Source organism: Bos indicus, chromosome 5 (genome assembly GCF_029378745.1).
Source record: "Bos indicus isolate NIAB-ARS_2022 breed Sahiwal x Tharparkar chromosome 5, NIAB-ARS_B.indTharparkar_mat_pri_1.0, whole genome shotgun sequence".
Lineage (NCBI taxonomy): Eukaryota > Metazoa > Chordata > Mammalia > Artiodactyla > Bovidae > Bos > Bos indicus.
The window spans coordinates 56,424,247-56,449,307 of record NC_091764.1 but is presented as its reverse complement, the minus strand read 5'-3'; the positions used below and the strand labels follow the sequence as shown (position 1 = coordinate 56,449,307).

The 25,061-nt window shown below is 55.6% G+C and overlaps 2 protein-coding genes and 1 long non-coding RNA gene across 12 annotated transcripts; 1 reads left to right on the top strand and 2 right to left on the bottom strand.

Moving 5' to 3' along the window:
• Positions 1–227: 227 nt before the first annotated feature.
• LOC109559337 (uncharacterized) lies at positions 228–4,680 on the bottom strand. 7 transcript variants are annotated; one of them, XR_011566624.1, is made up of 3 exons: positions 4,341–4,680; positions 2,448–2,710; positions 228–413 (listed from the first exon to the last, which is right to left on the bottom strand). It is a non-coding gene; the product is annotated as an uncharacterized lncRNA (long non-coding RNA). The 7 variants fall into 7 exon arrangements; XR_011566626.1 differs by having other exon boundaries at positions 4,394–4,680; XR_011566627.1 differs by having other exon boundaries at positions 4,537–4,677.
• Positions 4,681–4,865: 185 nt separating this feature from the next.
• NAB2 (NGFI-A binding protein 2) lies at positions 4,866–11,019 on the top strand. Of its 3 annotated transcripts, none has more exons than XM_019960980.2 (7): positions 4,875–5,271; positions 6,729–7,602; positions 8,043–8,176; positions 8,519–8,570; positions 8,664–8,796; positions 8,997–9,188; positions 10,163–11,019. In XM_019960980.2, the coding sequence occupies exons 1-7, from the start codon at positions 5,189–5,191 to the stop codon at positions 10,270–10,272; spliced, it is 1,578 nt and encodes a 525-aa protein (XP_019816539.1). In that variant the 5' UTR covers positions 4,875–5,188; the 3' UTR covers positions 10,273–11,019. The 3 variants fall into 3 exon arrangements, with proteins under 3 accessions (XP_019816540.1, XP_019816539.1, XP_070645538.1); XM_070789437.1 differs by having other exon boundaries at positions 4,877–5,271; positions 6,838–7,602; XM_019960981.2 differs by lacking the exon at positions 8,997–9,188 and having other exon boundaries at positions 4,866–5,271.
• STAT6 (signal transducer and activator of transcription 6) lies at positions 10,959–25,042 on the bottom strand. 2 transcript variants are annotated; one of them, XM_070789434.1, is made up of 22 exons: positions 24,904–25,042; positions 21,572–21,708; positions 21,022–21,160; positions 20,674–20,757; positions 20,135–20,273; positions 19,980–20,032; positions 19,659–19,807; positions 18,951–19,082; positions 18,629–18,817; positions 18,206–18,293; positions 17,957–18,079; positions 17,218–17,310; positions 16,675–16,881; positions 15,392–15,486; positions 15,159–15,295; positions 14,692–14,838; positions 14,405–14,468; positions 14,189–14,299; positions 13,556–13,648; positions 12,706–12,771; positions 12,467–12,595; positions 10,959–12,376 (listed from the first exon to the last, which is right to left on the bottom strand). In XM_070789434.1, the coding sequence occupies exons 2-22, from the start codon at positions 21,685–21,687 to the stop codon at positions 12,187–12,189; spliced, it is 2,544 nt and encodes an 847-aa protein (XP_070645535.1). In that variant the 5' UTR covers positions 21,688–21,708; positions 24,904–25,042; the 3' UTR covers positions 10,959–12,186. The 2 variants fall into 2 exon arrangements, with proteins under 2 accessions (XP_070645535.1, XP_070645536.1); XM_070789435.1 differs by lacking the exon at positions 14,189–14,299.
• Between the last annotated feature and the right edge of the window lie 19 nt (positions 25,043–25,061).

The window sequence follows — 25,061 nt, the reverse complement described above, 5'->3', positions numbered from 1 at the left end:
AACTAAGATCCTACATGCCACAGAGCAGCTTAGCCCATAAGCCACAACTAGAGAGTTCATGCCCCAGAATGAAAGATCCCCTATGATGCAATGAAGATCCCGAGTGCTGCAACCAAGACCCAACACAGCCAAATAAATAAAAACACAAACAAGGCCATCCTCTGTGCTCACAGAGCACCTCATATGCTTATCACTTAAATAAAAGAAACAAATTTTAACTACAACAGTGCCACTCAAAGTTTGTTGTTATTTTTGTTGTTCAGTCGCTCAGTCATATCCAACTCTTTGTGACCCCCATGAACTGCAGCACGCCAGGCTTCCCTGTCCTTCAGCATGTCCTGGAGCTTGTTCAAATTCATGACCATTGAGTCGGTGATGCCATCCAACCATCTTGTCCAAAGTTTGTTACCACTCTGCAATGAAACAATTTCAGAAATAAAGTGTAGGCATTTAGAAACTTCTATAGCAATTTAACAGCAAAATTTTATATTTATTGAATCTAATAAAATGGGGATTTTTAAAAAATAATTCATTGTTAGTGTTTTTTATAGAGTAGTGCACTCTACAATGATTGTAAATTGCTTTAAAAATTGGTCCTGGGCTTACCCGGTGGCTTAGTAGTCAAGAATCCACCTGCCAATGCAGGAGCCATGGGTTTGACGCCTGGTCTGGGAAGATCCCACATGCCGTGGAGCAGCAAGCTGGTGCACCACAACTATTGAACCTGCGCTCCAGAGCCTGTGCTCCGAAACAAGAGAAGCCACTGCAATAAGAAGCCCAAGTACCGCAACTAGAGAGTAGTCTCTGCTCTTCACAACTAGAGAAAAGCGTATGCAGCAATGAAGACCCAGCACAAAATATATAGATAAATAATTTTTTAAAAACTTGTCCTTTACTATAGGTTGAGAAGCTCTGGTCTAGAATATCCTAAATGAAATGGCCTTGTACACCTCCCAGGGCTCCTTTTTAATCTCACCAGCAACCCCCATCCAGCAATAATGAACAATCTCTAATTTCTCCAATGTATCATTCTGTTTCATACTTCCATGTAAATTTAAACTCTGTTTTCTATGACTTGATTCTCCCTTCTTCCTGGAAATCTATTTATACTTCAAAATTCTAGGCTGCATCATCACCTCCTTTGGATGCCTTTCTCAACCAGCCCCTCACAACCCCAAGCAGAAGATATCACCTGCCCCATGCCTCTATCACTGTTTGTAGCCCTATTATTGCACTATATTGTAATTGTTTATGTGTCTACCTCCCCTGTTACCTATGTGGCTCCTTAAACACAGAAATCAGGTTTGTCTTTGAGGGTGAAGCATCTCTGGTGAGATGACTAAATTGAAGGACAACACTTCAACTACAATTCTAACATATTTTTCTGTTACCAGCAAGGACTTCAGACTTTACCTTTAGCACCTGGGTATGAATTAATTTACCAAAATAGCAAACATTAGAAGGCCAAGGAGCCAGACTTGTGAGACTCACTGGCAACTTTAAAAAGGAAGGAGACATGGAAAACAATTGTCACCACTTGAACAATTCTGCCCAGGTTCAGCCCCCTCTGGGTCAATTGCCCTTTTCAAAGCTGTTCAGGCCTAGAAATAGCATCACCAACTCACTCATTTCAGAGGACCCACCAGATACCAGATCAGAAGTCCTAGGCTAGAGGTGCAAACAATTAACTATAATTGAAACATGTACAAAGAGCCTTGAGGGGCTGGGGGCGGTCACTGAGGGATGGGAGGAATTAATTCTGCCTAGAGGAGTTGCAGGAAGGACAGGGACCAGGAAGGTGACATTTGTGCTGCATTTGCCCTGGTGAAAACTTGGGGGACGGTTGTTGGTGACCAGGGCAATCTGCTAGATGCAAATCTACTCGTGCCTAGTAATGACAATCCTTCTGGTTAGCAATTTCCTCACTCCTCTTCCACCCACTTTCTAATCCTTTCCTCTGTTCTTGGAAAATTGCGACAGAGGATAGTTTCCCTTCCTGGAAGAGATCAGTGTAGCATTAAACTAATCCTTGATTAAATGGGACCCGCTGCTCAGCTCTGTGTCCCTCTGAGAACACCGCCCTGGAAGGAGGGGGTAAGCAGGTGAGCCCAGTAGAGAAGCGGGCTTGATCCACCCTGGGGAAAACGGGGCTCAAGGAGAAAAGTGAAAGTGAAGTCCCTCAGTCATGTCCGACTCTTTGTGACCCCATGGACTGTAGCCTGCCAGGCTCCTCCGTCCATGGGATTTTCCAGGCAAGAATACTGGAGTGGGTTGCCATTTCCTTCTCCAGGAGATCTTCTCGACCCAGGGATTGAACCCAGGTCTCCTGCATTGTAGGCAGACGTTTTACCGTCTGAGCCACCAGGGAAGTCCTATATCAAGGAGAAAAAGAGAAGAAATTAATTTTTTTTTTAATTTGATGCACCTCTTTGTCAATCACCCCTCACCTGTCTCTTGTCTTTGTTGTTTTTCCGTAGTTTCTCTTAATCTTGGTCTCTTTCTCTCTCCATTTGCTAAGGGCTGGAAATTCCTTGTTCTCAACGGAAGGGAGGAGGAGGGGAGTTGGAGGTGGTAGGAGTGGGAGGGAAGCGAAGAACAGACATCTCAGCAGCTCCGGCTGCGGGGGAGTCTGGGCCTCTGGCGGGGCTTGACAAGTCAATGGTTTTTAAAATGTACATATTTTTAAATCCACGCAGAGGGGCTCACAAACCTAGAGACACAGACACACAAGTAGATGTAAAGAAACGTATAGATACACAACCTCGGGGTACAGAAGTACAAACTGGGAATAACGTCTTAAATTTGCTTCTGAGCATTTCACAATTTACAGTTTTCATATACACTCTCACTTGAACCTCACGACAACCCTGAGAAACAAAGATACAAACACTCGGGAGTTTCACTCTCAAACACACGTTCGCACCCAAACAGATTTCTTCTGACCCCGAGGGGTATGGGCTGGCCCAGTGTGCGGGGTTTTTCTCCCCTCTTCCCTCTCTGGCCTAGTACCGGCCCCAGGACCAGGTCCCTTCCGCGTTCCCTTTCCTGGGCCGGGACCCAAGGCCGAGCGCCCAGTCGGTTACCGCCCCCTTGCTTCACGCCCTATTCCACCCTCTTCCCTGGCTGGCCCGCGACTCCCCCCGGATCCCCGGGCTCGGCACCCGCCCAAGGGGGACCGGGTGGGAGGGAGGGGGGCGCCTTGAGCAGAGGCTGCGTGGGCGGAGGATGTGCGTCACGGGGAGCGTGGGCAGAGGGAGGGAGGAGGCACGTGGAAACCCGGGGCCAGCCGCTGGCAGCCCAGGCTCTAAAATAACCGGAGAGGGGAATGGGGGAGGGGCGCCCACACACCTAAGGGGGGTCGGGGATGACCCCGGAGGTACCTCGTGTCGCCGCGCCCTCCAGTTGCCGGACGGAGGACTCAGCTCGTTCCTATCACGCCCTACCCCCGTGTTTGTAGCTTTATGGAATGGAGAAGAGAATCTTGGCTACCGAAATTCCCCCCGGTGATGCGATGCACCCCCACCCCTCCTCTCCGGCCCTCCACTAACGGCCGAAAGGTCCCCTCGCCAGGCCGGAATGTAGAACCAGCCCTGGCCCACGCCACCCACTCCAGGCCGCCCCGGGCCACTCAGAAGTGCAGAAGGGTGGGCGGGGCCGAGGTTTTGGACTAGGGGGAACCTTGCTTCTGGCCAGCCAGCTCGCTTCCCGCCGCCTCCCCCCACCCTCCTGCATTTCCTCGGGGCATAGAGCCGCAGGGCCGGGCGCTCAGAGCCCCCGCCTGTCCGCCCTCCCAGCCGTGGGCGGGAGTGTAATGGGAACCAGATGGAGCTGGGAGAAACAAAGGGGGTAGGGAGTGGGTTTCGGAGAGGGGTAGGCTCCTCGAAGGAGCTCCTCCCTCTTATTCCTCGGTAGGGAGCCACGTTGGACATACTCGGCGTGGTGCCCATCTAACTCTGGACTCTTGCGGACCAAGTGCCCTAACAGACGTCCCTAGAAAGGGTATCCTCCCTCTGCCAGGGCTACCACAACAGTTTCCCAGGAACAGGTCCCCATCCTCAGCAAATAGGGTGCGAAGAGTAGAGGAAGGCGGGGTACCCCTCCCATGCCTGCCTGACCTAAGCGCTAACAAAACCCGTCGCGACTGTAATCGACGCGCGTCTAAGTGGTAGCTTCTAACAAGCCCCGCCCATTCCTGTTTCCCAAACTTGGACGTGGACTCCAGGCCGGGATGGAAGGGCGCCTGGGTTTCCGAGAACTGCCTCTTCAAACAGCTCCTTTAGGGGCTGGGAAAGAGCGTTTGGAGATGGAAAAGACTCCTGCGGAGCCCCACGCTCACAGACCTGCCTTAAGCGCACTCTCTATGGGAGTCAGACGCACGAAAGGAGACGCGCACCCCGAGTCTCCAACAACTTTTCCCGGCTCACTCCTAACGTTCACAAGTACAGCACCGCGAGGTTCGAGTGTGGGCAGCAGGCGTCCGCAGAGCTGTTTAGACGCGTGTGCCCGTCCTTTGCGCTGCTCGGTGTCTTTGTGTACCTGTGCGTGGTTGTGAAACTCCGCTCTCCTCTCGGAGGGGAAGGGGGAGTGGGAGTAAGAATGTCGCCGGCTGGGCGCTCACGTGGGTACGTGGGCGCGGAGAAGGCCGGCTGTGCATCCGGCGTGGGCGGCACGGAGCGACCTCGCCCCGCCCGCTGGATCCCCAAGCCCGCCTTCCACAGCCCGGCCTCGGTCACCTCAGTCTCCAACTCGGCGCCCCGGGCTGAGTCCCCGCCCCCGCCTCCATCTCCACACTCCTCCCCTCCCCCCAACATCTCCGCCTCTCTCAGTCTCTCCGCCGCGGCGTCTCCCCGGCCCGGCGGAGAGGCCCGGGCGCCCGCCCCCCGCCCCCGGCCTCCGCCCCCGGCTCGGCCCACGCCCTCCGCCCGCCCGGCAGCCAGCGCTGCGCCGGGCCTCGCTCCCCGTGCGTCCTGCGGGGGCGGAGGCGCGGAGAGGCGGCAAGCGCAGCCGGGGAGGTGGGGGGGCAGAGGCACAGACAGAGGCGCGGAGGCTCGGAGAGAGGAGACGTGGAGGGAGGGACGGAGCCCGGACAGCGGCGGACACGGCCTCGCGCGCAGGGAAGAGCGCAGCGCGCACCAGGCGCTGAGTGCCGGGCACTGAGAAGGGCACCCCGGGTGGTCTCCAGCCGTCCATGCACAGAGCTGCCTCCCCCACAGCCGAGCAGCCGCCGGGCGGAGGGGACAGCGCCCGCCGGACCCCGCAGCCCAGACTCAAGTTAGTGGGCAAAGGGAAGCGGCGGGGAGTGGAGATGGGTGGAGCTGGACTCGGGAGAGGGGTCCGGAGGGCGGAGGTCGAGGAGAGGACGAGGGGAAGCGGGACGGGGGTGGGGGGTGGAGACTGACGGAAAGGGGGTGCGTCTTCGAATTAGGGGGCCCAGGGAGCAGACAGAGATCTGATGCAACTGGAAAGACTAGAGAAAGAATAGTACCTAATTCTCCATCGCCCGTTTATTTTGGGGGCATGACCTGGCATGTGAGCCCCCTGCAAAGAATGTGGGGGCTCCCAGGCGGCAGGGGAAGCCTTGGGGCTCTAGCTGACAATAGTGCCGGCGGAGGGCCGCTCGGCTGGCTCAGCGCGTCATTGGTACCGAGCGCGCGGCTCCGGGATCCGGGATCAGCCGGCGCCTTTGAACCAAGAGAGCATCAGAGGAGCTTTGCAGAAGCGGGGCAAGCCTTAGGCGTCTGTTCATTTCTGTAGCTTTATTTACAGAGTGAGGAGGGGAGTTTCGATGTACAACCCCTCCCTCAAGAGGCCTTGAATCGCTCCCCCACAACACTTAAAGATGTGGGTGGAAAAATGAAGGAGAGAAGGGTAGGCGGGAGGCCCCCCCGGCGGTTTTCGCCCACAGACGCTACCACTGTGGGAGTGTGTGGGGGCGGACCGGGCCCCAGAGCAGAACAATTGAGGCACCCCTCCCCTCCCCCGTGCCTGAGCTGAAGGGATGGCTCTACCTATGGAGCAGGTGGGAAGGTCACTGCTGGGAGAGGGACCAACTGAGGGGCCCTGGGCAGTCTGGAAGGTAGGGGAGGTCCTGGGGAGAGAGAGCAAGAAGGTGCCAAGAATGCCTAAGCCGTGGGAAAAGCTGAGCAGGGGTGGGAAAAGGGAGCAGAGGATGGATGGTCTGCCTGGCTCACAGTGAGAAAGTGCAGGGGAAGGGGCCACACCTCTCCTGCTCAGCCACATGAGCAGGATGCCACCAGGGAATAAAGCTGGCCAGCAGTGGTCCTAGTTTCCCCTGTAGGGAGGACAAGGATCCTATGTTCATTAACTTTGTATTGTTAAGACGGCTAGGTGTGTAGGGTGGAAGGTGAGGATGGTGTTCTGGAAGAGACATTGGTCCAGCTAATCCAGGGGTGTACTGACTGGCCTCATACTCATGGTCTCCTTGCCCGAGATCACAAAAGTAAAAGCTGAGGATAGGGGAGCTTGGAGCCTTTGACTCCCACAAAGACCAGTCTGGCTTCTGGTACTTCTAGCCAGTCTGGGATAGCACTGCTTCTGAGCAGTGGCTGGTTCGCCTAGTCTGTGCTCAAGTCTCAGCAGAGAGAGCATTCAAAAGAGGGGAAGAGAAGCAGGCAGGAAAGAGAAGACAATTGTGAGGGTGGGTTGGTACCCAGCAGGGAACTTGCACTTACTGCCCCCCCCCCCCACCTTGTGCGCCTCCTTCCCAGGCCCAGTTCCCGAGCCATGGCCCTGCCTCGGACCCTGGGGGAGCTGCAGCTGTACCGGGTCCTGCAGCGTGCCAACCTTCTTTCCTACTACGAGACCTTCATCCAGCAGGGAGGGGACGACGTGCAGCAGCTGTGCGAGGCGGGGGAGGAGGAGTTCCTGGAGATCATGGCGCTCGTGGGCATGGCCACTAAGCCCCTCCACGTCCGACGCCTGCAGAAGGCACTGAGAGAGTGGGCCACCAACCCAGGGCTTTTCAGCCAGCCCGTGCCTGCGGTGCCTGTCTCCAGCATCCCACTCTTCAAGATCTCTGAGACGGCGGGGACCCGGAAAGGGAGCATGAGCAATGGGCATGGCAGCCCGGGGGAAAAGGCGGGCAGTGCCCGCAGTTTTAGCCCCAAGAGCCCCCTTGAACTTGGAGAGAAGCTGTCACCATTGCCTGGGGGACCTGGGGCGGGGGACCCCCGGATCTGGCCAGGCCGGAGCACTCCAGAGTCCGATGTCGGGGCAGGAGGAGAAGAGGAGGCTGGCTCACCCCCATTTTCCCCACCGGCAGGGGGAGGCGGCCCTGAGGGGACTGGGGCTGGGGGGCTGGCAGCAGCTGGGACTGGGGGTGGTCCGGATCGACTGGAGCCAGAGATGGTGCGCATGGTGGTGGAGAGCGTGGAGAGGATCTTCCGAAGCTTCCCAAGAGGGGATGCTGGGGAGGTGACATCCCTGCTGAAGCTGAACAAGAAGCTGGCACGGAGCGTGGGCCACATCTTTGAGATGGACGATAATGACAGCCAGAAGGAAGAGGAGATCCGCAAATACAGCATCATCTATGGCCGCTTTGACTCCAAGCGGCGGGAGGGCAAGCAGCTCAGCCTGCACGAGGTGAGGACCCCAGCCTGCCAGGATTGCCTGGGACATCTAGAGCTTGACCTGCTTACCTCTGAGAATCCTCACATTTGGCGAGTCTGTTTCATTGCCCCATAAACAGGACCCAAAGTCCTGATCCCCTCCTCCACCAACCCCAGCTGCTGCTGTGCCTCCCTGCTCAACTGAGGGGGATGCAGACACACAGGCAAAAGCCCAACTGTCCAGTTCCATGCCACCCAGGACCCCACAGGATTGGAGGAGGCCCCTGGCATTCATAGGAAGCTCTGGGTGCTGCCCTCTGTCTTCCTCCCCCAGGAAACTCCTGGTAGTGTCAGAAACCCAACCAAGCATCTCATGGATGGTCTCATTTGTCTGATGGAGAAGGGGAGGGAGGAGGTCTGGGCAAGGTAGTGGGTGAGTCAGGATTCTGACTGCTCTGGTGGTCCTCTTCACAGCTGACCATCAACGAGGCTGCTGCCCAGTTCTGCATGAGGGACAACACCCTCTTACTGCGGAGGGTGGAACTCTTCTCCCTGTCCCGCCAAGTGGCCCGAGAGAGCACCTACCTGTCCTCCTTGAAGGGTTCCAGGTGAGACCCCCTTCTCTAGGTTCTTCCTCGATCAGATTCCTGTGCCTAGGAACTGGGTCACATCCTGCCTTCCCGTTCAGGTGCCTTTCATCCTGCTTCCCACCTGCCTTGCTTTGACCAAGTCCACATGTGTGAGGTCCAGCCCCTTTTCCACTTGTCTGAGGTCTGGCCCCCCTCCCATCCATCTCAGACCCCCTCGCCCCCTGCAGGAATGGCGCCTAAGCTGGATACACCTGCTTAGCTAGACTCTTTCCAGATTCTGGAAACAATGCATTTTAGATTCTGTGTCTGCCACGTGTCTCTCCCCAGCCTCACTGTCCTTGTTCCTCTCAATCTTTGCAGGCTCCACCCTGAAGAACTGGGAGGCCCCCCACTGAAGAAACTGAAACAAGAGGTGGGTTTTCCAGGGCAAACATCGGGGGTTAGGGCAGCCATCCCCAGCCCACTCCCTTCCCAGTCCTCATTTTCTTATTTGGGGCATCCACAGGTTGGAGAACAAAGTCACTCTGAAATCCAGCAGCCTCCTCCCGGCCCTGAATCCTATGCTCCCCCATTCCGCCCCAGCCTGGAGGAGGACAGCGCCAGTCTGTCTGGGGAGAGCCTGGATGGGCACTTGCAGGGTGAGTGTGCATCACAGCCCTTCTTACTGTGGGGGTAGAGGGCACGGAAGGAGGGCACCAGGAGGCAACTGCCTGGAGTGGGGTTGGGAGGCCTGGCCGGATAGGAGCCAGTGGACCTGGGCCTATGGGCCTGGCTGTGTGGTTGAGGGTGGGGGTTCTGTTGCTGTGGCCCCTTACCTGACCCGTGCCCATGCCCGCAGCTGTGGGGTCATGTCCAAGGCTGACGCCGCCCCCTGCTGACCTGCCTCTGGCATTGCCAGCCCACGGGCTGTGGAGCCGCCACATCCTGCAGCAGACACTGATGGATGAGGGGCTGCGGCTAGCCCGCCTCGTCTCCCACGACCGCGTGGGCCGCCTCAGCCCCTGTGTGCCTGCGAAGCCACCTCTCGCAGGTGAGGCAGCCAGCAGTGCTGTCCCCAAGCACCCCACTACCCAGGCCCTACACAGCAATCCTGGTGTCCTGGGGCCAGCTGGGAGGAGGAGGGCAGGATGGTGGGGCTCCAGCCAGCCAGGCCTTTAGTTGCGGAGGAGGGACCCTGCAGGGCTATTCCCAGTAGTGAGAGTCCAACCCCTAATCTGTGAGGGGGGAACTAGGGGAGCAGGGAGACAGAATGGGGGACAAAGGGGAGCAGGAAGAGGAGAGCCACCAAGAATGGAAGCTTGGCTGGAAGTTGTGCCAATGTAAGAGGGTGGAGCAGGCGAGGAGCTGGAGTGGGGTTGCCAGCTTGGAATTGGAAGAGCCCGAAGGGGAAGGGGGATGCTTTGTGTGTGGATGGGGAGGGGGGCAGGCAAGTAGGCCGGCAGAGAGGGCCGGGCATCGGCTGGGCTGAGAGTGACGCAGCAGACAAAGCCACCAACCCTAGCTTGGTATTTTTAAACTGTGCGTGGGTGGGAAGTGGGGGTGGGGACTGAAAGAGGGGGGCTCTTCTTGGAGGAGGAGCTGGGAGGCCGACTTCCTGCATTCCCCCTGTTTTGGCTTCTAAGAAACTTGGGGGGCCCGGCAAGGTGGGTGGGGCCTGGGAGGAGGCCAGGGAAGAGTGGGGGTGGCAGAGCCTGGGAAGGGGGGGAGGGGGAGAGGTCAGAGCCAAGCCGCCCCCACAGCTCCGACAGAACCAGAAATTCCAGCAGAACGGAGGCGGGAGAGACAGAGAAGGAGAGACACACACACACAGAGACATAGAGCTACACACAGCCAGAAAGAGTAGGGGGCGCACACGCTTGGGTATGAAACCCCGGCCCCGCCCCGGACAGGAAGTGGGCCGGAGTCAGTAAACCAAGCTCATCCTCGCAGCCTTCTCCGCCCCTGCCTCTGTGTTCAGCCACCTCTATGTGCAACAGCCGCCTGACCTGGCCCTTCTCCCTGCAGAGTTCGAGGAGGGGCTTCTGGACCGATGCCCGGCCCCAGGACCGCATCCTGCGCTGGTGGAAGGTCGGAGGAACAGCGTGAAAGTGGAGGCTGAGGCCAGCCGGCAGTGAGGGGCGGACTGGCGTCCTCAGACCCCAGGCTTCTGGCTCATATAGACCCCTCTACTCTCACCCTGGCTTCTAATCACGACCCTGGATCCTTCCCCTGCCCTTCTCCTCCCTCCCCCCCCCCCCCCTGCCCCATGGGCATAGGACTATGGGGCTTCAAGCAATAACGAGCAGGGGCCTGGCCAGAGGACACAGGGAGGGAGCATGGCGCCCCCTCCCCCTTGCCTAGAGCAAGGAGGCGAGAACTCTGCCCCCAGGGCACTTGGGGTCCCCCTTCCCCTACACAGCACACTCCCATTCTCTCTAGTTTGAACCAGTGACATGAGCAGTTGGACTCAGTTTGGACATGGGGGAAAGGGGGACTTCTCTGGGAGGGTCCAGCAGCTAAAAATAGAAACATTTTCCCCCAGATCTGGGGGCCTTGGAACACTGGACATGCTCCTCCCCCTCTACCCCCCCATTTTTGTGCTTCTAGTTTGTTTCTTTAATTTAACAAGTGCTGCAGTTTGCCCCCCAACCCCCATCTCCCCCCCCAAGTCCTCAGCGTTCTCTCCTTCTTGCCCTCTCTAGGGGGTGTGGGGTCCCCTTCACCGGCCCCCTCGGGAGGCCTGGGTGGACTCAGGGTCTCCCTCAGCTGGGGGCTGGGCCGCAGCACCTGTCTGAGCAGTTAGAGCGTCTTTCTTTTCAGATCGTGTACAGTAGATTATTTATTTTGTTATTTTGAAATAAAATTTATTTTATGGCTTAGGATCTCTGACCCCCAAGATGGAGAAAGGTTGGCATGGGGTGGGAAGGTGGAGGGAAGCTGGCAGTGGGTGGGAGAAATAGAAAAGCAGCAGCAGGTAGGGCCCCCAGTACATCAAGGGGACCACACACCTGAGTCTGGACCCCAAATTCACACTCTGCCTCTGGGCAGGACTGGGGGTGGGGAGCCACCAAAGCTACAGCCTGATATGCAGATGTCGCAGCCACATAGACCCACGTGGGCACAATCACACCCAGAACTGAGTACATTTGGGTTAGCATATGTCCGAGAGGCCAGCATACTTGCTGGGGCCTTGTGTGCAGTATCTCATACTTGCTAACTTGTGTTGTCACACAGGCAAAGTCAGAGAGATCAATGTTCTATGAAGCCATACAACTAACATGTGTGACATCCATATATTACATGTCCCAAGTGCATGCGCTTTCACCTGGCTGTACACAGACTCAGCCCTTGAACTTCTGCACAATCTCACACACGTATCCTGAAGTCTCCAGTTGACTGACAAGAATCTGGAGCTGGTTGGGACTTTTTTTTTAATCTGGGCAAAAGCCACATCTGTTACCAAATGTACAGACCCCACCCCACCTCCCTCCCAGGGTCTCCTGAACTGCTTCCCATCTCTCCAGGGCTGGGGCCTAAGCCCATACCGCCATCCTCAGTGTGTGGAACAGATGTGTGCGTGCGTGCGTGTTTCCACCAGTGAGTGGTGAGCCCTGGCTTGGGGCAGGCGGAGAAATCCCCCTCTTGCCCGCACCTGTGCTCTTGTCCAGCCCTCTTCCTGCTGAGTGCCATCTTCCAAGGAGAGCTCTGTGTGTGGGTATGTGTGTGTGTATGTGTGTATGTGCGTGCACGCACACACACATGCGTGTGCACTGCCTGTGCAGTCATGTTGGGGCGTGTCTCACTTGGAACCTGAATTTCCCTTCCACTATCTGGAAGGGAGAGGGCAGGGGTGTGTTGGAAGGGAAGGAGTAGGTATGTTCCACCCAGTGTACCTTCTCCTGGCAGTCTTTTCCTCCTGAGCAGGGAGTGGGTGGGGAGAGGAGGACACACCCTCCCTCTCTGCTGTTGGGCAGGAGCAGGGGCAGATGCCCAGAGCAGGCCCGTGGGGGCAGGAGAGCGGTCTCTCTGGGCTCCGTCTCCAGCTGGGATCACCAACTGGGGTTAGCTCTTAGGTCCAGGTGGGACATTGAGATCCCAGACTGCCCATAGGGGGAGGGCTGCAGGAGGGGTTGGGGTCCCAAGGACCCTCCCCCTGACTCCCCTTGTCCCTCCAAGAGAAGCTTGGTAAGGTCCTGTTCAGTGGGAGGCAACAAGGGCGGGAACATGTCTTCACGGACCCTGCAGAGAGGAAGTGGAGAAGCAGTGGGATAGGCATGGTACCCACACCGCAACCCCCCACCCAGCCTCCACCCCCAGGCTGACACTCACCAGGTGCCTTGAGGGAACCCTCCCACCGGCTGGTTCAGGCAGCTGTCTTCTGCCATGGTCACGTCTGAGCAGAGCAAGGGCTCAGGGCTGGACACAGCATGATCCTGAGGTGGGCACGGCAGCAGGCCCCTGCCAGCCCCAGAGAAGTAAATGAGGTGGTGGGGGGGGTCAGGGTGGGGTTGAGGCTGGGGATGAATGAGGAGCTTGAGCTCAGGATGGGGGCGGGGGTGGTCACTCACTGCGGGTGAGGTTGGTCAAAGGGCAGGCTCATCTGGCTCAGGTTGGGAGGCATCGGCAGGTGAGGTCTGGAAGCAGGAAGAGGAGGGTACAGTTAAAGGAAAGCTGGTCCAGGGCAGCTGTTGCAAAGTCAAGCCCATTGAGTAAGGAAACTATTTCCAGTTCCTCATCCTGATGGTATCACCTTGGGCAAGTCATTTCTACCTGTGAATTTGGTCCTCTTCTCTGTATAAATGTTATTATATGCACTGGGGACTGAAGCGGGGGACAGAGGAAGGATACATTAGCTAATTTCTGAACTCTGCTGGTTCTACGATCCCACCTCTACCTCAACTCCTATGGGGGGAAGATGTCCTGCTTTGACTGAGAGTCAGTAAACACCTGAGTGCTACCTGGAGAACAAAAATGTCTATTCCACTTCCAGGCCAGAATGATAAATATATACAAATCAAGGTAACAGAAAAAGGACAGTAGGTTTAGGAGGCAGGAGAGAGAATACTAATACTTGCATAGCTCTTACCAGGAGCTGGGTTCTATGTTTAGCTTTATACATATTACTAACTCAAATTAACCTTCACAATAATCCTGTGAAGCAGGTATTATTATCATCATTATTCCATTTTACAGATGAGGCATTAGAGTTAAGTAACTTGCCCAAAGTCAGCAAGTGGTGGAGCTGGAATTTGAACCCGGATCTTAACTATTAACACCTCAATGGAGTGGACAGAAGAGACACAGGCATTGGCTTTGTGCCACCCTTTTCTCATTGAAGAGCCTCTCTTCACAAATACAAGTGCCAATCCCCACTGCAGGGGGTGACCCAACCCATTCCCCAGAGGTGACCCCACTTACTCCTGGAAGGCTGGCAACATATTGACTGATTCTTCCCGGGGGAGGGCTGGATATGAGGGGATGGAGTGAGAGCGTGGTGGGTACACTTGGGGCCTAAGGAAAGAAAGCAGACTCTTGAGGCCAGCCCTTCTCCTGGACACTCCCAATCCCCTACCCAGGAATCCTGGGGCTTCCCTGGGGGCTCAATGGTAAAGAATCCACCTGCCAATGCAGGAGACATGGGTTTGATTCCTGTTGCAAGAAGATCCCACGTGCCATGGAACAACTAAACCTGTGCACCACAGCTACTGAGCCTATGCTCTAGAGCCCAGAAGCTGCAACTGCTGAAGCCCATTAGCCCTAGAGCCCACGCTCTGCAACAAGAAAAGTCACTGCCATGAGAAACCTGCGCACCGCAACTAAAGAGTAGCCCCCACTCGCCTCAACTAGAGAAAAAGCCTGCACAGCAAGGAAGACCCAGCAGAGCCAAAAATAAAATAGGTTTTTAAAATTCTATTTTTAAAAGAAAGTTGGGGGATCCCTTTCAAGCAAAGGAAATTCCCTACTTCAACCCCCAGTGCCAACTCTCCCCATGCCCATGCTGAATGCCTGCTGGCACAGATCACTCCCAGTTCTATCTCTCAAGCTTCTTACACCATATCTGGGCCGAGCTGCAGGTTCATGGAGGAATCAGGGGCCATTCCAAGATCGTAAGAGGGCACCATGGTAGGCATTTGGGGCTCTGGGGTGGGAAGTGGCTGGTCCCTGGAGGAGGGGAGGAGGCATGTGTGACTGACCAGGGGTTGATGCCACACTTCCTGCTTACAAATAAGTATCAAGCCTGCCCTCCATCCACACCAGCACACTCACCTTTCCACAGTCATCTTGATTGTAGCTGGGACATAACCCCTGCCATCCTTACCCATCTGCTCAGCTATTGTGGGGAGGAAAGGAGAGCCATGGAATGCTTCCGGGTTAGGGAGGAAGGGAGCTGGAAAAGGTGAGCATGGATGATGGGCAGGGTCCAGAAGCAGGGAAATGACAATGGAGGAAGAAGTCAGGGATGACACACAGCAGGTGGGGTGGGGGCAACCAGGAGCAGGGAGGAGGCGGACCACAGAAGGAGTCAGAGCTGCCAGCCCCGGCTCACAGCTCACGTTTGTAGTGGCTCCGGAAAGCCTCATCCTTGGGTTTCTTGGGGTAGAGGTTTTTGAGCTGAGCGAGGTCCCGGATTCGGTCCCCAAGTGAGCGAATGGACAGGTCTTTGGCAGAGAATGGCTGGATATTCTCTATCTGTGGGGAGCCTACATAAGGAATGAGGCCATGAGTCCCCTCTGTCCAGACTTAATTCCCCTTCCCCAACCTACCCCGATGGTTGGACTCATTCTCAATCTACCAAGGTAAGGAGAGGAAGAGCTGGTGTGAGGGTCCCACCAGTCCCCATTCCCACCAAACTCCAAGTGAGAAGGTAGAAGTTTAGGCCACAGAAGGAAGAAGAGAAGTTGAACCTAAGGAAGAACTTCCTGAAGATCACGGTTGGCATCAAAGAAGGCCAGGACCTTTCTCAGAAGAAACCCCTGAGGGCACAGGCACAGAGGCAGAGGACTGGCTGGGGTGACCTCACCATCCTGGCCTCGGATGACGTGGGCAATGGTGATGCCCCCAATCTCTGAGTCACTGAATCGAAGGAGGAAGGTTCCATCAGGCTCGTTGAGAAGAAGGCTAGTGACGTACTGTTTGCTGATGAAGCCAATGATCAACCTGGCCAGGATGAAGGAGAGGTTGTGGGTGGGGGCATAGTGTGTGGAGCAGGATCTGGAGGCCCAGATCCTCAGGTTACCTGGGGCAGGGACTCACCGGTCTGACCAGTAGCTCCGGAGACAGCGTTTGGTGAGATCCAGGACACCATCAAACCACTGCCAAAAGGTGAAGCCACGACCCAGCAGGATCTCCTGTGGGGAGAGGGGAGCCGGTGTGAGCACAAGAGGGCCAGAGCGGGAGCCTGGCTAGGCCAGCCACTGGGCTGTGAGTACCGACACAACAGAGTCACAGGACTGAGGGACCACCCTGCACCTGAGACCCCATCAACGACAATGGCCACACTCAAGCTTCCCATGTGTCAGGCACTAGTCCAAGCTCTTGCCATAAATTACTGTATCCGATCTTTACACATCTATGGATGAAGATCCCATGAGTATCCCATCTTACAGATGAAGAAATGAAAGCCTAGAAAGATCAAATAACTTGCTTCTTACACAACCAGTGAAAAGCAGAGCTGGGATTTAGTCCAGGAAGTCTGGGCTGGGCCCCCTCATAACCACTGTGCTCCACCCCCTCCTGAATGAGGCCTGGCGGAAGTGGTGTCCAGAGAAGGCAGTTTGCAGGATGTAAGTGTCCTGTTCCCTTTGCTAACACATCCTCTGGTCGTGTGGGCTTTTCTTTCTTCCTTTTTTAAAAAAGAGATCAGTACATGACAGCATTGATTCAGCTGATCTTCAACCAAGACACTCAGACCTCCATTTTTTCCTATTTTTGTAACAGATCCAGTCCTGAGCCACCTTATTTTGGGGGCAGTAAAATGTGGTAGCTAAAATCAAGAGTCAGAAATATGGCCTCACTTACTGGGAGGCCTTGGAGAAACTACTTAACATCTCTGAGCCGGTTCATCCTCTATAAAATGGGTGTAATAGTACCTACCTTAAAGAGCTATTGTGATGATTAAGTGAGATAGCATACATATAGTGCTCAAGTACAATCTGGCATATCCTAAGCTGTCAACGCATGGTTGCTGGTGTTATTGCATTTGTCCCTGTGGGATTTTGTCCTGGTTTTTACAATAAGAACTATTTTCCCAATGGGTCAAAGTCATTTTGAATCAAAGCTGTGTTTACACACAGTCTGGGTGAGTCATGCAAATCACTAGCAAAAGGGAAGACAGAGGGCCCCCAGACAAAAACTAGGGGGATGCCAGAGAGCCAAGGGGTTTTCCTGCCTGGGCCAGGGCAGAGGCCCTCCTGATGAACATGGCAGGGCACTGTGAAAATCCTAGTGGTTGGTTCCTGGGCAGAGGTTGGGGAGGCCCTGAGTGCCCCAGGGATGAAGCGCTTGGGGGTGGGAGGTCCAAAGGGCAAGGGAATGACCTTGTTGAACTGTGACCAGGACACAGAACGGTGCTGGAAGGCCTCTATACTGAGGCTGTTGTCATTGAAGATCTTCTGGGCCAGGAAGAGGAAGTGCTCTGGGAGTAACCCCCGGTTGGTCCCCACTTCAGCCATGAACTTGAGGTTCAGAGTTTCACACATCTTCTCCCAGGGCACCCGCTCAGCCACCACAAAGGGCACGCGGTCCTGGGAGGGGAGGGGAGAAGGTGAGGGAGCCTCAGGCTGACGTAGCCATTCCTCATCAGAAGGGCCTGCATCCTCCCCCTCTCCCCAAGACTGTCCCTCCCCAGCCTTGTCCCCCTGAGTCTGCCCAAGAAAAATGGTGCTTTTCCAACAGTAGTCTAAGGTGCTACCACAGAATCGGTGTTAAGATTAGCACGAAAGGAGGTCAGAAGGACAGAAACAAAGTCCATGAGAAGGAGTTATGGTCACTCTCATGTGGACATACCAGCCACCCCACCAGCCTGCACCCACCCGCCAGGTTATAGCCCCTCCTCCCCCCAACTCCGGGTCTTGTCTCACCATCTCAGAGAAGGCATTGTCCCACAGGATGGTGGCTTTGGCATTATTGTCTTGGTTGCCATGGACGATGACCACCAGGGGCAGAGACAGGGCCTGAAGCGGGTGAGGAAAGGGAGCTCTTGGTACTGGGGGACAAGGGGCCTCTGCAGAGGGCTGGCTCTGAGGATACCCGGAAGCTCCTGAACTCCCACCACACAGTTAAAAATTTGTGGTGTGTGAACGAGTGCTTTCTGAAGCTGAATTATGGCCTCCCTGCTGAGATGTGGTGAGGAGTCAGTGCTATGGAGTCAGACCTCCAGGTTTTAAATACCAGCTCCAACATTCAGGAGCTGTGTGACCCAGGCTAAGTACTCAATCTCTGTGTTTCAGTGTTCTCATCTGTAAAATGAGGCTAGTAAGAATAACTCCCTCATAATGTTAACTGTGCAAACCCTGTGTGTGTGTGCATGCGTATGACTTAAAACAGTGCCCTGGTCTAAGAAAAGTGCTTCAATGCCTTAGCCATTGGCATGGCTAAGGAAAATAGTTCTTATTGCAAAAACTGGGACACAGTCCCACAGGGCCATATGCAATAACACACACCGTCATTCCCTGGAGTGTGCACTTGAGTTCTCGTCCTCCCCACTCCCGCTGGAGCCCCCACATGCGTGAACCCCAGACCCACAGGGTACAGGGCATTCATGAGGAATGAGGATCCAGGCCTCCGTGTGTGGCCAGGGCACCTGGGACTCAAGCTCACCTGGAGCTGGATGGGGAGTTTGTTAGGGCCAAGCGTGAGGCTGGTGGAGAAGAGCACAGCGCACTTCTCCTCGGTGACAGACTCGGTGCCCTTCCGCTCACACCGCTTGATTTTCTTCAGAAGCTGGGGGAAGGGGTGAGAGCGAGGAGGATGAAGGCAGAAACTGCTTCTCCTGGGCTCCCCACACCCTCTCGAGGACACTTGCCTGGCCTGAGGACGCCCACCCACTGCTCCCCAAAGGCCTCTCACCAGGTTCTTGAACAGCGCAGAGCAGCAGTTCCCAGGAATGCTGTTCTCCAGGGGCACGGTGTTGTTGATGATTTCTCCGGTGCTTTCTCTGCCAGGGCAAGTCAGAGAGGGGCTCATCCCGATTGGCCCAGGAGTGGCAGGAGCTTGAGTGCACAGGTGAATGGCCTAGACTATTGGTCCCTAATCTCTATCTCCCTACTTGGGTTCTTGAGGGAGAAACCCCCATCTTAGCCAAATCAGGACGCTTCCACCCCATTCCAGCACTGGTGGGTCCCTCCCCTTCCTCTCGCTTGACTGTTATACAGGGCCCCCATACCCCATGGCCCTGCCTCCCCATCATCACCCAGCCCCCTTCACTGTGCCGGTCTCCCAGGCCCCTCTGGCCTCCATCTCCCACTCAGGCCCTCTCCAGCCCCAGCTTACGCTCCAGCTCCGGGCCCCTGGGGCATGCTCAGCTCCCTCGCCTGCTTCTCCGTGACCATGTCGGCCCTGACCAGCGGAGGCTTGGCTGGGGCCCCCAGGAACCTCAGGCCCAGCAGGAATCGAACTCCGGCCTGGAACTTGGTCTGAGTCTTCAGAACCTGGGGGGGCTGCTTTTCCACCAGGAAAGAGCTGGGAGGAGTAAGGAAGACACAGGGAAGTGAACAGCTGGGTCCCTCTGGGCGCCACTGCCCCCCCCGCCACCACAACTCTGACCCTCCTGTTTCCTTGGGGTCTGCTCTCCACCAGGCAGGGGGGCTCATACCTGGTGACGAGTGTGCGCAGGACTTCATCCAGTCGGCTAATCAGCGCTGCCCGGGTCTTGGGATCAAGCTCCCCACCAGCTGCCCCCACCTCCTGCTGCAGCTGGGAATAAATGTCCACCAGGCTCTCACACCTGGGGCCAGGACCGTGGTCAGGGGGCGCAGTCTTCCAGCCTGCTCCCGGCCCAGACCGCCCCTCACCCCTCAACCCAGGAAGAAAGCAGGATAGTGTGTGTGGAGGGTTAGGGATGAGCAGTGGGTGTGACAGCAAGGCACTGGGGCTGAAGGGGTGGTGGGACGCGCCTTGGCTCTGGGGCAAGGTTCCCGCTTAGTGCCTGGAAGCTCTGTTGAAACGAGCTGCCCTTTCCCCAGGGGTCTGATACCCAGGTCTGAGGCCAGCACGCACGATGCTTTTGCGCATATTGAAAGATACCCTGCCAATAAACGAAAAGGACTTCCCAGCCCTCTGGGCATGGAGCTCGAAGAGAAAAGTATAGATTGGAGGAATGCCTGCTCATGCCGGGTCAGCCTGGTGCGTGTGTGCAAGACATGACCTGAACAACAGTATGGGTGGCTCTGCTGGAACTGGCTTCTCCAAGTCTTGGCCCACCCCGAGACCCTCTGGCCTGGTTTCTCTCTCTCACACCTCCAGCAGGGAGAGCAGATGTCCACCCCCAGCGCATCCCGCTTCCCTGTCAGCCCTTCCCCACCTCTCTTGTAGTGGAGCCAGGCTCTCCTCAAAGGGTGCACCATTCCCTGCCAGCTGCTGTTGCCGCTTCCATATCTGGATCCTCTTCAGCACCAGAGCCTGAGCAGCTTCCAGCTCACCAACAGTCTCCTGCAGCAGCGTGACCAGGGCCTGTGGGCAGGTGGGGCCTGAGCCGGAGCCACACGCTTCCTCTTTGCCCAGCTCTGGAGGGTAAGCCTCCCTTTCTCACCTCTCAGAGGTCTACTCACCATCCCTCCACAGATCTGAGACCCTCAAAGTCTGCACTTTGAGCTCAGTCTCCACATCTCAGTCCATTACTCACCTCACTTGGCCCAGTCCCGTTGGTAGGCGTTTCTATCAAGCTGTGCAAAGACACTGAGGGTAGGGGCAAAAATCGGGGTGCAGATATATTTAAGAGGTTCAATCAGGGTTGAGATCCAAGAGGGGGTCACTCCCACACACTCCCCAGAATCCCACCTTGGCCAGCCTCAGCTCCAGGCTGCAGGGCCTCCCGGAGAAGGCGGGTCTCCCCGGCCCGGTGCTGCAGCCTCCGTAGGACTGTGTTAAACTTGAGTTCCTCCTGCTTCCAGTGGAAGGACATTGGCAGGTGGTGGAACTGCAAGGAAGGACAGGCAACAGGTGAAACACTCTGTCCATCCCTTTTCCCTCAGCCTCCACTCCCTAAAGGGGTGCCCACTGCCATGCTCTGCAGAAAATAGACCACTTCCCTTGTCTCGCTCCTTTCTCTTCCTTGACAGTTCTTCCTGACATTTTGGAATCTTCTGGAGATAACAGCTCTGTATCACTTGCCCCAGACCTCTCACTACCCTCAGTTCCTCATTGGAAGCTTCTCTGAGCTTAACTTGGGGCTCACTCTGACCCCAGGAACCTCCTTTGATCATCTTGGACCTAGAACACTGAGCTTTTCCTGAAGTTCAAATCCCTTCTAGTTTCTAATGGCTCAGGCTAAAGTTCCCAGGGGTTGAGTTGGGGTGGGAGGTGGGGTATCACAATACCTGCTCCATAACAGCTTTTTTTTCACCTTGAAGTATGTGTCTGCAAGTGGCCACCAGCTTCAGGGGGTCCCTCTGATAAATGGTCTAGAAATGAAGAGTGGTAGATGGGGTTAGCCTTGCTCTTACCCATGTCATTCTCCCTCACCAATCCCCCTCCCCATTCACACATGAACTAAAAGGCCGCACAATCATAGACTCCAGAAGTTTGCATGCATTTGCATGCTTTTAGAATCTAATTTGCCTGCTAGCTAACAGCTAACCAGAGGAATACCAATTCCCTTCCAGCATCCAATGCTCACCCCAGCTCCAGGCCCCACCCTGGCCCTGTCCCCTCCCTCCTGCGCCCACCTCCAGAGTGCTGATGTGTTGCAAGATGGTGTTCCCCTCCCCCTGCTCTCCGGCTGAGGCCTGAAGGCGCTGGACAGTGGCAGAAAGTAGGGCGCTGGCCATGTTGCAGCAGAAGGTGTCTGAGCCGACAAGGAATTCCCTGCAGGAAGATCAGGATGAGGCCACCTCAGGTCAGGGCTTCCTCGACTCTACTGCCCCTTCACCCCACAGCAAACAGCTCAGCAGCTCCTTCCTCCTCTTATCCTCCATCCAGGCCCTCCGTAGTCCTCAGCTGTGCCCCTTGTTCCCCAATTTTCCAGCTGTTGTGGGTGGTGCCCTTGGCCCAGCTCTGACCTCCCTCCTCTTTGGCTCAGGTTCCTAAGGGGGTGAGGAACTCCATATGTCAACACGCCGTAGTCTGGTTGATGCGGTACAGACTCCCGGCTAAATCTGGACCACTGCATGTACAATAATGAGTCCCAAGTCTCAAAATGGGATGAATAAAACCTAATGAGAAGGCAGGTAGGTGGGGGAGGCCCTGGGGGACTGATGGGGGGCAGCCAGGACTCACCAGGGCTGGTTCTCCAGCCAGTCACCCAGGAGATGCCGCAGGTGTTGAGGAAAGTCGACATAGAGCCGCTGCAGTTTTTCTGGGGGCATTTTGGAGACCAGACCCCACAGAGACATGATCTGGGGTTTGGAGGGTGCCTGAAGAAAAAGAGGGCTTCCCTGGTAGTTCAGAAAGTAAAGAATCTGCCTGCAATGCAGGAGACCTGGGTTTGATTCCTGGGTCAGGAAGATCTCCTAGAGAAAGGAATGGCAAAGCCACCCTAGTATTCTTGCCTGAAGAATTCCACACACAGAGGAGCTTGGTGGACTACAGTGCGTGGGGTTGTGAGACTCGGACATGACTGAGCGACTGACATTAACACTGAAGAAAAAGAACAAGGTTATTTGGAAGTTGACCTTTTCGGGCAGCCAAGGACCTCCCAGGAGAAGGCAATGGCACCCCACTCCAGTACTTTTGCCTAGAAAACCCCATGGATGGAGGAGCCTGGTAGGCTGCAGTCCATGGGGTCGCTAGAGTTGGACACGACTGAGCGACTTCACTTTCACTTTTCATTTACATGCATTGGAGAAGGAAATGGCAACCCACTCCAATGTTCTTTCCTGGAGAATCCCAGGGACGGGAAGCCTGGTTGGCTGCCACCTATGGGGTCACACAGAGTCGGACACGACTAAAGCGACGCAGCAGCAGCAGCAACAGCAGCAAGGACCTCCCATAGACAGCCCTTTCAGAGACCATCAGCACCACAACTCTCAGCCAGACTATATCAAACCAGGAACCTCTTTGGCCAAAGCCTGAAACAAGGTATTTTCTTCAACAGTAGGCATGGGGGTAATGGAGTGGGAAGAGCTGAGCTGCAGCCAGTTGGGGGAGGGGAGAGGGTAAGAGACAGGGGCAATGGGGCAGTAGGGAAAGCTCTCTGAGAGAAGGCAGAGAATGTGGGTTGTAGCTCTGATTCTGTTGGCAGGAAACCTCCCCTCGGAACTTCTCTGGTGATCCAGTGGCTAAGACTCCATGCTGCCAATGAAGGGAACAAATCCCTGATCAGGGAACTAAGATCCCACATGACCTGTGGCATGGTCAAAAGATTTTAAAAACAAATAAACAAAAAGAAACCTCCCCTCCGTGGACCTCAATCTTCTCATCTATAAAATATGAGGCTTGGGTAAAGTATGAACTTTCCAAATTTTTTAAAGAAGTAGACCGTTTTAGCCAGTTATGTAAAATTGGAATTTCTCTGTTGAAATCAAGTGTGGTAGACCTGGAATTCTACCACTTCTTGCTTCCCTCTCTCCACCTCTGGACCCCAAAGGTATCCCTAGAGAAATCCCTCAAAATTCCAGGGTTCCATGAAACAATCTGAAAACTGCCTGGCTAGATGAGGAAGAAGAAGATGGTAGAGTAATAATAGCTATTATTCATTAAGCACTTACTATGTATGGGGCATTACACTGAGCGCCTTACCTCACTAGCATCTTGCAACAATTTTTAAAATATAAAATCATCCTGTTACAGGTAGAGAAACTGAGCTCAAGGAGGTTCTCCAACTTGCCAAGGCCACTCTGCAAGCGATCTGAACCCAAGTGGGGATAAACCACCACTCTGTACCCTTAGGATCCCTTCTGGATCCAGATCTCATAATCCCAAGAGGAGGGGGGCATGGGAGGAGAACTGAAGAAGAGGAGATGGAGCAAGAGGAAGAGTAGAGAGAACTCAGGAAAGAGAAAAAGTGAGGTTAATTAGCCTTCAGAGAAAAGCAAAAAAGAGGGGCAGGGAGGCTAGAGGACTACAAGGAAGAGAAGGAAAGGGGGCAAGAGGCAAGGAGGTAGGAGAATAGGGAGGGGGTGGTTGCCTCCCCATCTAGGTGGACTGCAGGGCGGAGTGGGTAAACCAGTGGTTCCCCAGGGGTCTCTCAGTTCATGTTTCTCAAAACGTCCCTCTTCCCAGAGATGACAGAAAGGATGGGGGTGGAAACTCCCTAGGTCTCCCTCAACCCAGTTAGCCCCAAGTTCTCCTGCAGCACGTTAGCTTCTCCCCTCTCCCAGGACTCCCAAAGGAATAGAGAACAGAGAGGCCCCTTTTCTGGAGATCCGTGCTCCTTCCCAGTTCCTATATCCCCCTAACCTCTTTTCTCCCAAAGGCAGAATCCTCCCCCTCCTGCTCAGGGTCCTCTCATAGACCTTTCTCTACACCCACCTTGGGGTGGGGCACCTTTTGGTTTGTGTTTCAAACTCAAGGGAGGACTCCATTCCTCTCTTCCCTCTTTCTCTCCTGTTTCTCAGGGTGCTCAGACCTTTGACCTCTATCTCTACCCTACGGGGACCGAGGTGATCCCTAAGTCAGAGGCAGCTCCCCTTTCCTCCATATCCCCTAGATTAGGAAGAGTGACCAGCTTCCTGGCATGGCCCTGCCTTCAAATCTCCCCTACTCCATCCTCCGACAGCGAGGGGCCAGACTTTCCCCCACTCCCACCCAATAACCAGGCTGGCTCAATCGGCCTGCCAGGCCAGGGGCATCTTCTGCTGTAAGCCCCCTTGAACACCGACAGGGAGGGAGGAGCCATGGCCTGGGGGGGCGGGGCCCGCGTTCCCTTCCCCATGGGGAAGGGAAGTCCAGGATCTTCCTCAGCCCCGCTTCGTGGCCTAAACTTCACCTCAACCCCCGAGATTCCTGAGTCCTCTGATCGTGGGACCACAGGATCAGAAGTCAGAAGAGCTGCTCGGAGTTGCCCAGTGTGTGTGCGGGGGCGGGGGCGGGGAGGGGCGCGGGGAGGCGGAGCCAGTTAGGCACCAGGAGGGTTAACTCCATGACGCCGCCGGGCCAAGCGTGGAGCAGTTTTGAGGGGGAAATTCCCCCTCCTCTGGGGCACCATGAGGTTCTACTTCTGGGACACGCTCACCCCCTGGCCACACCCTTGAAGAGGAACCTTTGTGGGGGGCCCGGATAGGGGTCTGTGGAGGATCCACTGCCCCCTGCCATCAGTTTTCTATAGGGAGGGGCGGCCACTTCCCCCCAACCCAGAGGGCAGAGGGGCACCTCCTTGCCCTCCTTCCCCTGCCTTAACACGTCCCTGGATTGCGGGGGATGGGGTGTGTGGAAAAAGTGACCCATGTTGGGGAGGAGCGGGGCAAGTGCTGGGCCTGTACCCACTCCAGATTCCTCTGATATTTCGAAACTGCCGAAACTCAGTAACACCAGCCACCAGCCCCAGCTGAAACAATTTCTTAGGGACCATCCATTCTGCCCAGGCAGGATCCTGAAAAGCACTCCCCTCCTCCCCCCCACATTGGTAGTCAGAGGCCCCCCACCCTCCCTCCTTGGAGGCATCCCCTCACCTTGGCAACCCCTCTGTTGTCGTCTCCCTCTCTCAGCCGGCTCTGCCAGGCCCCATGGGTCTGTAGCTCTGTCCAGCGGGTTCAGGACTGGCCCTGCTAACACCCCTCCTCCACCACCACCACCAAAAATAAAACACACACACACACACACACACACA